The following is a 13,478-nucleotide window of genomic DNA, read 5'->3' on the forward strand; positions in this document are numbered from 1 at the left end:
TCGGCAGAATGCCTTCATACATAATTTTTGAAGTACAGAGGAAGACCTTAGGGAGCAGACGGCCTTTGTTCAGTAGAGCCTCAAGGTATTTGCTGAGAACAATGACACCTCTGTTTGGTACAAGGACACATTAGAAAGTGCAAGGTTTTTTTTTTTTTTAATTTTTTTTTTTTTTAAGCTCCCTGTGCCATAGAAGATGGCAATTTCCACTCTGCTTGACAAGGCCCAGGGCCTGGCCCATTGCCCTCTCAGGGGACATGTTGGGTTACCTTCAGTGTGGGGTCAGCATCGTGTCATATAGAAGCTTCTTGTTCCCAAGGAGCTATGAAGAGACCGTCTCAACCAGGCTGTCTCTGTCCCTGGCTCAGGAGCTGATGGGCCCCATTTTTCTGGGACAGCAAGGTTTAGTCCCTTAGCCAGAGGGTGCAGGAAAGTTCATTCAGCAGACTCACCTAAGCTGTGCGGGGAGGGGGGGGACTTTAATCACCATTTTAAATGTGAAAGAAGGGGCACTATGAGACCAGCTGTTTCCTTCCGATGGGCAAGGCCCTGAGGTTATCTGGCTATTCCTTCTATCCACCACTGGACACAGAACTCAGATAGTATCCTTTCTAACAACCCAAAGACACGGGTAATGAATTATATTGTGACCGCTTTTGTTTTAATGTAGTATCCAAACACTGGCTCACGGAACCTCTGAAAACTGATGACCCTCATGCTGCTGTCCGGCAGGCTCAGGACAGCACGCACCACCATCTTAGTAAGGTTTTAACTCCTATCAGGAAGGCGATGAACCACCGGGATGTTTGCAGAACCACTGTCCCCACCTATATCTCTTCCACTTTATGGCTTTCACGTCTTCGTGGGAACGGGCTCAGAAAGTCAACACTGACGAGCCAACTTATTTTTTTTCTTTTTAAGTTTTTCAAGACAGGGTTCTTCTGTGTAGCCCTTGCTGTTCTGAACTAGTTTTGTAAACTGGGCTGGTCTCGAACTCACACAGAGATCTGCCTGCCTCCCGAGTGCTGGGATTGAAGGTGTGCAGCTTCCTTACGGTGTCCGAAGAATCTGCTGTCTTGTAGAAGCGACAGTTTGTATTTAGGACTGGTCCATCTGGAGCCATCTGGTGTGTACGTACTGTGACAGGGTAAGGGTTTCCCATGGAATATTGAACATCGTTACTCTTAATACACAATTTTTGTGACTTGATGTCCATCAGTTTGCCCAGACTAACAGTCTACTCATTGTGATTTTTTTTTAGTTGACTAGAATTTCTGTACTTTTGCTATTTCCTTTTTTTTCCCTCTTGAAAGCAGGAACAGTGAGACCACGTACAGCAGAGGAAATGAGGCAAGACACCCATGAAAAGGCTCCTTCAATCTAAACGAGCCATCTGCCATGCCCTGCACACACACCTGCACACACACCTGCAGCCAGGTAGATGTACAATGTAGAGAATGGCTGTGGCATTTCCTCCACGCACATACCACACTCCGACCATATTTTCTCAGGGGCTATCTCTTGTTTACTACCACACCAGTCTAGCCTGGGGCCAAGCATCTGTAGTGATCGGTCCCATTCCCACTGGTTTCCATGGCTGGCATTGCCTGTCCAGACACTCAGGTGACTGCGTGAAGGTGGACACATGTGCCATCGTGTCAACAGAGCAACAGAAAGGCCCCAGACATAAGTGACCATCATTTCTCCCTTCTGTGGCAGTTTAATCAAGCCTACCGCATAGGCATTAGGACAAGAAGGCCGCCCTTTCTTTCATGCAAAGCTCGGCAGGAGCTGTTTTGGTTCTTGTTCTAAGCAACCACCCTGTCACCATGTTGCCTGCCTGCACCTCATCAGGGTGTCCACCTTTGCCATTCTCTGTGGTGTCCTTGAATCCGTGTCTCTGGAGAGGGCTGTGACCGAGGACTAACTGGTCCTGCTGCCCGAGCTGCGGCATGAGATCTGACTACTCGCCTCCACTACGGCCTTTCTCATTACCTTACAAATACAACATCTCGTATTGGCATCGCTTGAGTTTGCTATTAACTGTGCATTATTCATAATACAGATTAAGCACTTCAGAGACAAAAAAAATCCAAATTTAAAGGCACAGCTCATGCTTCAAGTTATTGAATTAAATGCTACTGTTTGAATATATTTGAATGAGTATTAGTTTAAAATTATGCTTGCTTCTCGCTATGGCCACCATGGGGGTGTGTGACGAGACTGTTGAATAGGAGCCATGTCCCACACGGGACTGCCAGCACCCCCGGCCTTCCATGAGGACTGTGTATACCGTGTTCATTCCTCTATATTGAGAACCAAGTGCTGGGATGCAGTCTTGAGTTGGCAGCAGCTGTGGCAGCTCAGGAGGAGGCTGTATCACCAGGGGATTGCGAGTCCCAAGTATCTGTTCTCGGCCATCAACTCAAGAGTTTGAAAGCAACTTCTTTTAGAATCTGTAAACACTTCACAGAACGTGCCTGACAACTGTGTTCTAAGACAATCAAGCACACTTGGTGCCATTAGCCTGTCCAACAGGAGTTTCAACAGCCTTTAGTAAATATATTAATAAACTTTGCTTCCTTTAATATCTCCAAGTGCCTGGCATATCCCACAGGGCCTTTCCAAAGCCACTGCCATGGCCCAGCCTCAGCATCCTTAAGCCCAGAAGTGCCCCGAAGAGATGCAGCCGTCCTTGGGATCTTCGGTGTCCACGAGAACTCTCTGCAGCAGGACTGCACAGTTCACTCTGTCATTGCTGCATAAATGTTCTATTCACGAATTTAAACAGTCGAGCTTGGCAAACTGTGCTTAGGCACAAAAAGAATGTTCTGATCTAGGCTCTACAATAATCTAAGACCCTTGGTCAGGCTCCTGAGATGCAGCATGCCGCTCTTCCCAAATGAAGACCTCAGCAGCTGTCAGCACAGAGCCCAACATCTCAAGCAGAACGAAAGTTTAAGTTACCTGGGAAGAACGACAAGAATGACAGCGGACTGCTGATCTTTCAGAATGTTTTATTGACAGTTACTGGACAAGTATAAGGCATGTTCACAGGCTCTGAAGGGAGGGAGTTCATTCTCTCAGCGGCGACCACAGTCTGCACCGGATAACACAGTATCCCTGTGCACTTGAACGTGTACCGCTCACAACTGTTAGAGCATGCAGGCCATGTTCAGGGACTACCGCGGAGAATGTCTCAGAATAAGGAGTGAGCTGCTACAGACGAGGTCACTAGACACCACAACTCACACAGACACAAGAAGAAGGCGACCACACTGCTGCTGCAACAGAGAACACGCTGGCAAACAGGTTTTTGTTTCTTCGTGATTGAGAGAAATGGAATATATCCAGGATTCATGTCTCCGTACTTGCACTGCCTATAGGTCACTAAAATACCTAGTTTTGAGTAATTTCTAACGCAGTTAGATTGATTTCAGGTCACAACACAGGGCTGCATGCGATAGTTCACACAAAAGTCAAACACACAATTTAATAACACGAATGCTCAGGACTGTCTGGTGTATTTCTTTTTGGTGGTAGTGTAAGGACGGAGAACGATGGTGGCTGGTTCTGCACAGCGCTCACGTGCTCAGTCTAGCTAGCTGGACACTTCCGAGCACTGGTAGACTAGCTAAGGAGACTAGCACAGAGATCTCAGTGTGAGCCTCAGGTGTGGGGCTGCTGCAAACAGGTAGCCTGCTTACAGGGTAGAAAAGTCTTAGCTCAAGCTAATTTAAAACGTATTTAAGAATTGTTTTCCAGGATGTGGATCAATTGGATCATAAGCATTTAAAAATTTAAGAGGGGCTGGGTGATGCTGTCGCACACCTTTAATCCCAGCACTTGGGAGGCAGAGGCAGGTGGATCTCTGTGAGTCTGAGCCCAGCCTGGTCTACAGAGTGAGCTCCAGGACAGGCAGGGCTGTTACATAGAGAAACTCTGTCTCGAAAAACCAAAATATAAAAATTTATGAAGGAGACCATACAGTTCCAGGGAAGAACTGAAGAGGCTAAGAATCCTCACAACTGGAGCACTGCTGTGAGAGCTCACAGCTCTCTTCTCAGAGCCCCCACAGCACCCCACCAGCGTAGGAATGTGTGACGCAGCATCGCAGAGGCCCACACACGGCTGCCACTGAGGGGGACTTGATGTGGACGGCTCAGGACTCCGCTGGTTAGCTCTGTGGTACACAGTGTCGGGGTTTGCGCATCCGTGTCTACACTGGCAACAGGACACTGATGTCAGGCATCACACAGGCGAGCAGTGCGTTAGTGAGGAGTGACTACCTACAGCAACAGGGAGGCAGTTGGGCTGGGCTGGCACGGGTGCAGCAATAGGCTACTCTTCTGACAGCAGGTCCCCGCTGCCGCAGGCGGGGCAGATGCTCTGCCCTTTAAGCCACTGCTTAAAGCACTGCAAAGGAGAAAAGAGAGTCAGCCCGCGCTGCAGGGTCCGGGCCTGGCTCCCTTAAACCACTGCCACTTCCCAGCCTGGTGCTGCCCAATCCTTAGGAAGATCACGGTCTGCTCCTGGCAGGACGACAGCTGAAGCCCAGGAGAAACAAGAGTGCTCCAGATCAGACTCATGGTCCGCGAAGGCCTTGTCCTCAGTCTAAGCTCAGTCAGTTTCCTTAACTGACTGACTGTACCACTTGTCAGTTTTGTGGCCACAAAATCACTCGATGCCTGCTCCTGGCTTTTAGATCCTGAGTGTCTCATCGGTCTGTGAGCACATTCTCTGTGCAGGCCTGGCTGGCACACGGCTCGGCAGGCGTGGAGAGCTGAAGGCCAAAGCCTGATCTGAAATGGGCTCTGCAACCTGATCAGGTCCTGCTACTGAGTATTTTATAGTCAGCCCTTCCTTGGGGTTAATAAACTAAACCAGTAGAGAACTCGTCTGTCCTAACCAGCAGTGCCCAGACACGGAGACAACTGGTACTCAGGTCCTAGGAGGACATGGACAGATGCTGTCTTTAACACGGTGCCCCAGCTTTACATGCTGCACTGAGCAGACACTGTGCACTATTTATTCAGTCACAAGAAACCAACGTTCAAGGAATTAATATTGCATACAGTCCCAGAGCCAATATAGCTACGCAGTCATTGTAATTCTTCACCTACGGCATGACGAGAGAAAAAGTAGTCTATAGAGCCACAGCCACCCCGGCCCAAGACCCCTACCGACTTCCCAAACATCTGTTTTCACATAGGCCTATGAATACAGTATGCGCAAATTTACAAAGAAAAAATGGCTTGGAAACACAAGGACTGGTACCTGCCCCCAAATTCCATTTTTATTTTTAAAATGCATGGTAGGCAGTCAGAAATAATACTTACCCCTTTGTGAAACTTGTGCCCACATTTTAGTACACGCATGTTTTTTGACTTGAACATCTCGTGGCATAGCTCACAGGAATTTGCATCTGATGCCTGTGGAAAAAAAACACATTTGAATAATAAATAAACTACTTATGATATGTGCTTGCATCACTTAGTACTTTAGGGTGGCCTAAAGATTTTTTTTTGCCACAAAGGGTAGCAGATTATTTTTCAATTATGGTTTAACAGAGTCAAAGACAGCTTTTAAGTTTTTTTTTTTTTTAATTTATTTATTATATATACAATATTCTGTCTGCATGTATGCCTTCAGGTCAAAAGAGGGCACCAGACCTCATTACAGATGGTTGTGAGCCACCATGTGGTTGCCGGGAATTAAACTCAGGACCTTTGGAAGAGCAGGCAATGCCCTTAATCACTGAGCCATCTCTCCAGCCCCAGCTTTTAAGTTTTAAAATAGTTTCTAGCCAGGTGATGGTGGTGCATGCCTTTAATCCCAGCATTCAGAAGACAGAGGCAGGTGGATCTCTGTGAGTTCAAGGCCACCCTAGCTTACACAGTGAGTTCTCAGGACAGTCAGGACTCCAGAGAGAACCTGCCTCAAAACACTTAAAACACCAAAAAGTAGTTTTGCTGCGGGATAACTTTTATATGCTGTGAATATATGTTGCTCATTGGTTAATAACAGAAGCTATTTGACTGAAAGTCAGGAAGGATGAAAAGTCAAACTGAATACAGCGAAAAAGAAGGGTAGAGTTGAGATTCAAGTCAGTCGCCTAAGAAGCAAGATGCCAGCAGACCCGTAACTGTGGTGGATTTGAACTGTTTTTTAATACAGTCTGCTTGAAGACCTGAGAGCAAACAGTTTCACTGATCAGCCTCACAGACCAGGTTATGGTCTCTCCTGAGGTGACGACAGGGCCCAGGCTGATATAGGGCAGACGGCACAGCGCAGGTTCACTTTGCTCTACGCTAGCCCTTCCCCCTCTTCCCTGAGTCCCGGACAGTAGAGCAAAGTGAACCTGCACTATGCCTCCAACCTCACTGGAAAAAGAGCTTCCGGTTCGAAGACTCTCAAGAGGAAACAGTGAGATTGATACAGCAGGACATTCAGCGTCCTCCCCTGGCCTCTGCACAGGGACACATGGGTGTGCACGTGTTCCTACGTGCACACGTGTTTGCACCCCACACACAATCTTTATTTTAATGTCTAGGACCCCAAGCAGGAAGTGGTACCGCCCACTGTGTTTGAGTCTTGAGTCTTCTCACCTCGATAAACCCCACCGAGATAATCCCACCCCAGGCTGTCTGGATCTCAACATTGAAAAGTGACTCCAGTCACCTCAGAGACAGAAGCAGCTCTCTCCTCGTCTACTCTGAGGTGGGCTGGGCACTACTCCCCTAAAAATGCAAACACCTTGAGAACCCGACTGGCTGGAGGAACACAGCCACTGTGATTCACCTAGACCCCTGCAAGTCCGGACTCAGCCTGAGCTGTCTCACTAGGTGAGTGGAGAGGTGACCCTTGTGGAGCGCAGTGGGGAGGGGGTGGAAAAGCGGCGCAGGGCAAGAGGAAGAAGCACGAGTTCACAAAGACTCAATAGAGCTCTAGGCAAAGCAAGCCAGCACGCTGCCCCTTCTGCTGCCCCTGGTAACTTCTGCGCCACAGCGGCAGAGGGCAGAGCAGCAGCCTCCAGCCTCACCCGGCAGCGACAAGACCGCTGCTGCCTGACAAGCGAGGTATCTGCACCTTCACACAGCTGCATGCTGGCAGGACCACACTCATGCCTTGGGGATTTTATTTTATTGTAAGATACAGGCAATATAGAGCCTTGCCAACTTAGATGAAGCCACACAAACAATTTATCAGATGCACTATGTAAATAAAAAGATTCTTATATTCTTAAAGGAAACAGAGACTTAAATCAGCAATGTCAAATTGCAGGCACATTCAGCCCATTTCAGTATTCACTTCCAGGCACCCAATGGACGGGCAAATGGTACCATTAGTATGGGTATTCTACAGCATCGATGAATCCAGCAGCAGCCTGGCAGTACAAGTCCCCGCCCAGGCTCATGGTAGTGCTGAGTGACACAAGCTAGCCTTTAAGTTCCGGCTTACAAAGGATAAAAATCCAAAAACTGCTTTTCCCACTTGATATGAGATCAACACACTCGACCACTTGTCAAAATAAAAGCACAGGACAAACCCAGTTATACCCAGGCAGTCGGCTGCCACCCTGGACCCCAGACATGAAGGTATATTCAAATTCAGCAAAATCTGGTTCCTAATTTGGTTTCAAATAGAGCAAGCCTCAAAGTGAAAGGGCCACCTCATGGACTAAAAATTCTGCATCCTCCCAATTCCTCCCCTCAATAAAGAGAAAAACTGGCAATGCAGCTGTCCAGGTAGTACTCACAGGGCTCACAGGGACGTCTTCTCTCTTCTGGCCTTTGGTTTTGGATGACGGTCCAACAACAGCCAAGGGAGCACTCTGGGAGGACGTAGCCACCGCAGCAGCAGCAGCAGCAGCAGCAGGAGCAGCAGGAGCCTCAGGTGTCTTCTTGTCTTTTCCTGGGTTTGGCTGCAGAGGGGATGAGGTGGGAAAGAGGGAACAAGGTGCAGTTACGACCGTCTGGTCACCTTCTAGTCCGCTCTCTTCCACTGGGGGCTGGACTGCAAGCTTTTCAGTCTCAGATTTTATAAACAAGCATGAAGACAAACATCTTACCTTTTTCTTTTTCTGTTCCTCTAGAATGTGTTCTGTGACTCTTTCAACAATCTCCTCAATACTTAATCCAGAGAGTGAGTTCTTGTTTTTGTTTCGAACTTTTTTAACAAAACCAGCAAGCTCAGTGCTGAGAGAGAAAAGTGAATAATAAATGACTTTGACAACTCACCACCCAAAGGTTACCTGTCGGTAACAGTTAACCAGTGACCGTATAGAAAGATCAGCTCACTACCCCAAGGTAACCTGTGGACCAGTCAACCACAGTGACCGTACAGAAAAATCAGCTCACTACCCAAAGGTAACCTGTGGACCAGTCAACCACAGTGACCGTACAGAAAAATCAGCTCACTACCCAAAGGTTGTAGGGACATAGCCCCACCCATTGGGGGCGTGTTCGCCTAGGGCTAATGTTTACGGATAAATCTGCCAGGCGTGAGCCCAGCAGCCCTTTTTTCTTTTGCTCCGCTTTTCCGGTACACCGCGGGAACCTGTGGTCCTGTAAGTTTATTTCCTTATTAAAGCTGTATATATCTATATAATCTGTCTACATTCATTTGCGCCACCACAAAAGGTAACCTGTGGACCAGTCAACCACAGTGACCGTCGTACAGAAAGATCAGCTCACCACCCAAAGATAATCTGTTGACCAGTTAACTGCAGTGACCAAATAGAAAGATCTATTTAAGGCGGAATGATTTCTCCCAAGCAACTAACAACCTCAGTCCTGGCATTCAAGTGGTTCAGCAGTCACAGCGTTCAGACTGCTCTTGGTCTTATGGGCAGGACTCCACTGAGCCGGGAAACACTGGCTCTGGGCAGTCATACTGTGTATGTCTGTGTGTGCACATATGTAGGCTAGAGGTCAACACTGGGTGTATTTTTCAGTCATTCTCCAGCTTATTTTTGAGAAAGGATAGACGGGCTGTCCAGAAAGCCCAGGGTCTTTGAATTATCTGTGCCAGGACTTCAGGGCTAGCTGACTGGCCTGTCTTTTTATGAGGGGGATGGAGGTCTGAAGCTGGGCTCTCAAGTTTGCATAAACACTTTACCAAGCTGAATTATCTCCCCAACTGCAATAGACATTTTTTTTTTTTTTTTTTGGTTTTTCGAGACAGGGTTTCTCTGTGGCTTTGGAGCCTGTCCTGGAACTAGCTCTGTAGACCATGCTGGTCTCGAACTCACCTGCCTCCCGAGTGCTGGGATTAAAGGCGTGCGCCACCATCGCCCGGCTTAGACATTTTTAATGACTACTTTATTCCTAAATTTCAATTTTATAACCCATTAATACCAAGAAAGAGAAGCAATGTAGATACAAAAAGTCACTGTGTACAGAGTTCTCTTTTAAGCTGTCCCTGGATCCTAACTCTTCACTGACTGGAGAGCAGAGACACAATGAAGTCAGCTCGATGAACACAGCGTGTTGACTCAGGCATGAGCAGCTTTTCTGGAGACTCACATGGACCCTGTCGTAGTATGTACACACATCTCATGCTGAATCCAATTTACCCTTCGCACCTCATACGGCTAACAAATCAGACTTCTTGTTTACAAAATGTTAAGATGTTAGTGTGTTCTTTGCTCTGTATTTTCCTATATGACACGCAACTTATTTTACAGCTCATTTACTGACTCCACAGCAAACAATGCTGGAGTCTTACCGACCTCATCAAGTCTTAGCAAATCACTATGGTTTCTGCTGTTGTTGCTCAGGGGTCAGTGCTCACACGCTCACTCACTCACACACACACACACACACACACAGGTTTTTCAAGAGAGGGTTTCTCTGTGTAACAATTCTTATTGTCTTGGAACTCACTCTGTAGACCACGCAGGTCTTGAACTCAGAGATCTGCCTGCCTTTGCCTCCTGAGAGCCGGATTAAAGGTGTGTGCCACTATGCCTGGCTTAAGCACAGCACACTCAATCCTGATATGAACATCAGAACCTTTACTTGTGGCTTGGGTGTGTAGTTCAAGTGTTAGAGCCTTTCCTTAACATGCCCAAAGCCCTGGTTTAGTCCCCAGTATCACTATTATGGTTACAAGGAGCAAAAAAACGAAGAGCATGTCTTTCTTGATAAAACAACTAACACAATCCTTTTCACATTAATCCCTAATTGGTCATGGTTTTATCTGATCAAGCAGCAGTTCAAAGGCTAGGCACAGTGGTGCACATCTTTTATTCAAGCATTCAGGAGGAGAGGCAGGTAGATCTCTGTGAGTCTGAGACCAAACTGGTCTACATAGTGAGTTCCAGGACAGCCAGGGCTAGACACTGATGAGACCCTGTCTCAAAACAACAGCAGCAACAACCCCCAAAGGCACAGTTAATGACGTATTTAACAGTCACAAACATCTATTCATACCTGGTGTAGCATGGGAACACTACTGACAATTGTTCAATAACACTGTTGAAAGGCTTGTTTGGAGACTGGCTTGACTGAGGAGCCTGTCCAGGTGGCTTCTCCTCTGCCTCGGGGCTTTGATCTGATGGAGATGCCTGGCTAGCCCTCTTGAGCTCTTCTGGCTGAGCAACTTCAGGCTGATGGGTGGGTGATCCCAGAACCAGTTCAGGAACCTCCTCGGGGGAGCCACTAAGAGGTGTCACAAGGAAATCCTTGAGGACTGCTCCAGTCACGTCTACAGAAGTCACGGGCCCTTGACCCTCATGGCCTGAGGACTCGGGGGGTAACTGACAAGAGGAAGATAACTGATGAGTGCACATGCCCAGAGTAGTCTCGGTTAGAGAATCAGCCTAAATGACAGCACTCCCTCCATTCCACCCAATCACAACTCTGCCTTGGTAGCTAAGCTACTGCTAACCAATAAGATCTGCTCTAATATTCCCCAAAGCTGTCTCCACCCACCTAGGAAACAGGGAGACTAGTGCTGGCCACACCCCACTCTGCTCTATGTAGCTCTTACCTGTCCTCATCTTATGTTGCTGGAAGCCCAAATCTCAACCCAAGGCTCCTCTCCCCAGACCACCACACAATTTCTAGACTGGGATATTTTCCTGAGACTCTTATCTGCACAACCATGAGTGATCTGGGGAACCAAACTCACTGTGCTCAAACTCGGGTTCAGGAGCAGCCTCCTCATCTCCCGTCTAGTGAGCAGCAGATTTTCCCCGTACTGCTCCCACCAATGGTCTCCCCCCTGCACACTGCTGAGGGTGCTGGGCTCCCACCAATGGTCTCCCCCCTGCACACTGCTGAGGGTGCTGGGCTCCCACCAATGGTCTCCCCCCTGCACACTGCTGAGGGTGCTGGGCTCCCACCAATGGTCTCCCCCCTGTACACACTGCTGAGGGTGCTGGGCTCCCACCAATGGTCTCCCCCCTGCACACTGCTGAGGGTGCTGGGCTCCCATCAATGGTCTCCCCCCTGTACACACTGCTGAGGGTGCTGAGCCACTTAGAGCTCACTCAGCCTTGTATGCCCATCAACTCCTTCCTCCAGCTCATCTTTCCCCTGACTTGAAACCTAAACCTCAGCCTTCCCAATGATCTAAAGAACAGTCCAAACTTTGTTCTGCTGTCCCTGGAAGGTTCTGCAGTGCTCCTCCTGTCCCTCGCAAAGGACGGACTGCATGTTCCCTTTTATTTCCAGCCTCCCGGCATGTGCTATATCCACTGCAACACCAGGCTGCTCTAAGCGTTAGCACCCCGCCCCTCCCCAAACACTACCCTCTCATCCCTTTCATACCCTAGGTGTGGATTTATGTTCCTAGAGCATTCAGGGGACAAACATCAGTGTGTTTATTTTGTAGTTGTGAGTTTAAGGTCTGTCTTTTCCAAAGCCCATAGTACTCTGAGAGCCCATTCCACATTTAATCTTCATCACCACTAAATACCCAGCGAAGACATGGGGTACAAAATAAATGTTCTTTTGTTTGTTTGGCTTTGGTTTTTCCAGACAGGGTTTCTCTTTGTAACTCTGGCTGTCCTGGAACTTGTTCTGCAGACCAGGCTTGCCTTGAACGCACAGATCCTCCTGCCTCGGCCTCCTGAGTGTTGGGATTAATGAAATAGTTTTTAAGGGTACTCTTTTAAAAAAAGATTTATTTATTTATTTATTATGTGTACAGTGTTCTGTCTCCATGTATCCCTGCACACCAGAAGAGGGCACCAGATCTCATCATACATGGTTGTGAGCCAGGCTGCTGGGAATTGAACTCAGGAACTCTTGAAGAGCAGCCAGTGTTTTTAACCTCTGAGCCATCTCTCCAGTCCCTAAGGATACTTTTATACAAGTTCCTGATACACTTAGAGGTCTCAGAACTTTGAATATGAAAAAATACCTGAACTGTTTTAAAATTATAAAAAATGAAATTAGCTAATAGTAAAATATTCTAAGAGTCGATTTTTTTCTTCTATATCTGCTGTAGAAATTTGGAGAAAACAAAGATGAGATCTTTCAGCATAACTAAGAACTTACTGAAGTCGATGCGGAGAGAGAAGTGTAGGTCATGATGCCACACCTTGTATTCCTAAGACATTAAAATTTTATTTTATGTACACGAATGCTTGGCTTGCATTTATGTCTGTGTACATGTGACTGGCTTAGATGCCCTGGAACTGGAGTTACAGATGCGTGAGTCACAATGCAGGTGCTGGGAGTCAAACCCAGGTCCTCTGCAGGAGCGATAGGCTGTTAGGCACCGAGGTCTCTAGACTAAGGTGATCCACTGTACATTATAAAGGTAACGAGGAGGGAGGGAGGCAGGGCACTAGGACAGATCCGAGCCTGGAGAACAGTCCAGCTAGACATGTTGGTAGCAGGAAGGTGCAAGGCAGGCACTGGGAAAGCAGCAACCAGGGCTGCAAGGACATGCTAAACGTTCTGAAACCTGACAGAGGCCTGGGGTTCCTAGTCTCACCTGTGTCTAAATCCCAGAAACAGGTACCTCAAAACCCAATAAACTGACAGCTATGGTTAGCCTTTCTACAAAGTCCACAAAATAATATTATTGCCATTCTAAAAAGCATTTTAAAGTCAAAGGTAAAATTTAGCAAGCACTTCTGTTTGTGAGATTCAAGACACACCTCAAATAGCAATCAAATACGACAGGCTAGACCAGCAAACTCCTTCCTGTCGTGCGTGCAGTACTGTTTGCTATGTATCTGATGAGGACCTTCATGCCTCCAAGTGTCTAGGAGTTACACACACACCTGCTACTTCCAGTGCTTGTTGACATGCTAGACTACATGCATGTGGTTCACTAATGTCTGTCTGTTACATGTACACGCGAGCGAGTACACACACATACACCCTTCATCAAGAAAGAAAACAGATACTAAGGTCCATGAAAGGGGTAGGAACAGGGATCACAGTGTGTCTTGGTCCTGCTCTCATGTCTAGCTGCAGAAACATTGATCCACTTATGATAAAATGCTTAAAGTTTAA

General features: G+C 47.4%; 1 protein-coding gene across 4 annotated transcripts in view; it reads right to left on the reverse strand.

Annotated features, from left to right (window-relative positions):
• Nucleotides 1-3,000: 3,000 nt before the first annotated feature.
• Nucleotides 3,001-13,478, reverse strand: part of Ttc3 (tetratricopeptide repeat domain 3) — a 100,456-nt gene continuing 89,978 nt past the window's right edge. For all 4 annotated transcript variants that reach the window (XM_057764433.1, XM_057764431.1, XM_057764432.1 and 1 more), the window contains 5 exons: nt 10,437-10,762; nt 8,072-8,198; nt 7,760-7,924; nt 5,340-5,432; nt 3,001-4,416 (listed from right to left, as the gene is read on the reverse strand). In XM_057764433.1, coding sequence (XP_057620416.1) covers nt 4,342-4,416; nt 5,340-5,432; nt 7,760-7,924; nt 8,072-8,198; nt 10,437-10,762 — 786 coding nt within the window. In that variant the 3' untranslated portion in view covers nt 3,001-4,341. The remainder of the gene's footprint in view (nt 4,417-5,339; nt 5,433-7,759; nt 7,925-8,071; nt 8,199-10,436; nt 10,763-13,478) is intronic.

This window comes from Chionomys nivalis, chromosome 3 (genome assembly GCF_950005125.1).
Source record: "Chionomys nivalis chromosome 3, mChiNiv1.1, whole genome shotgun sequence".
Taxonomy (NCBI): domain Eukaryota; kingdom Metazoa; phylum Chordata; class Mammalia; order Rodentia; family Cricetidae; genus Chionomys; species Chionomys nivalis.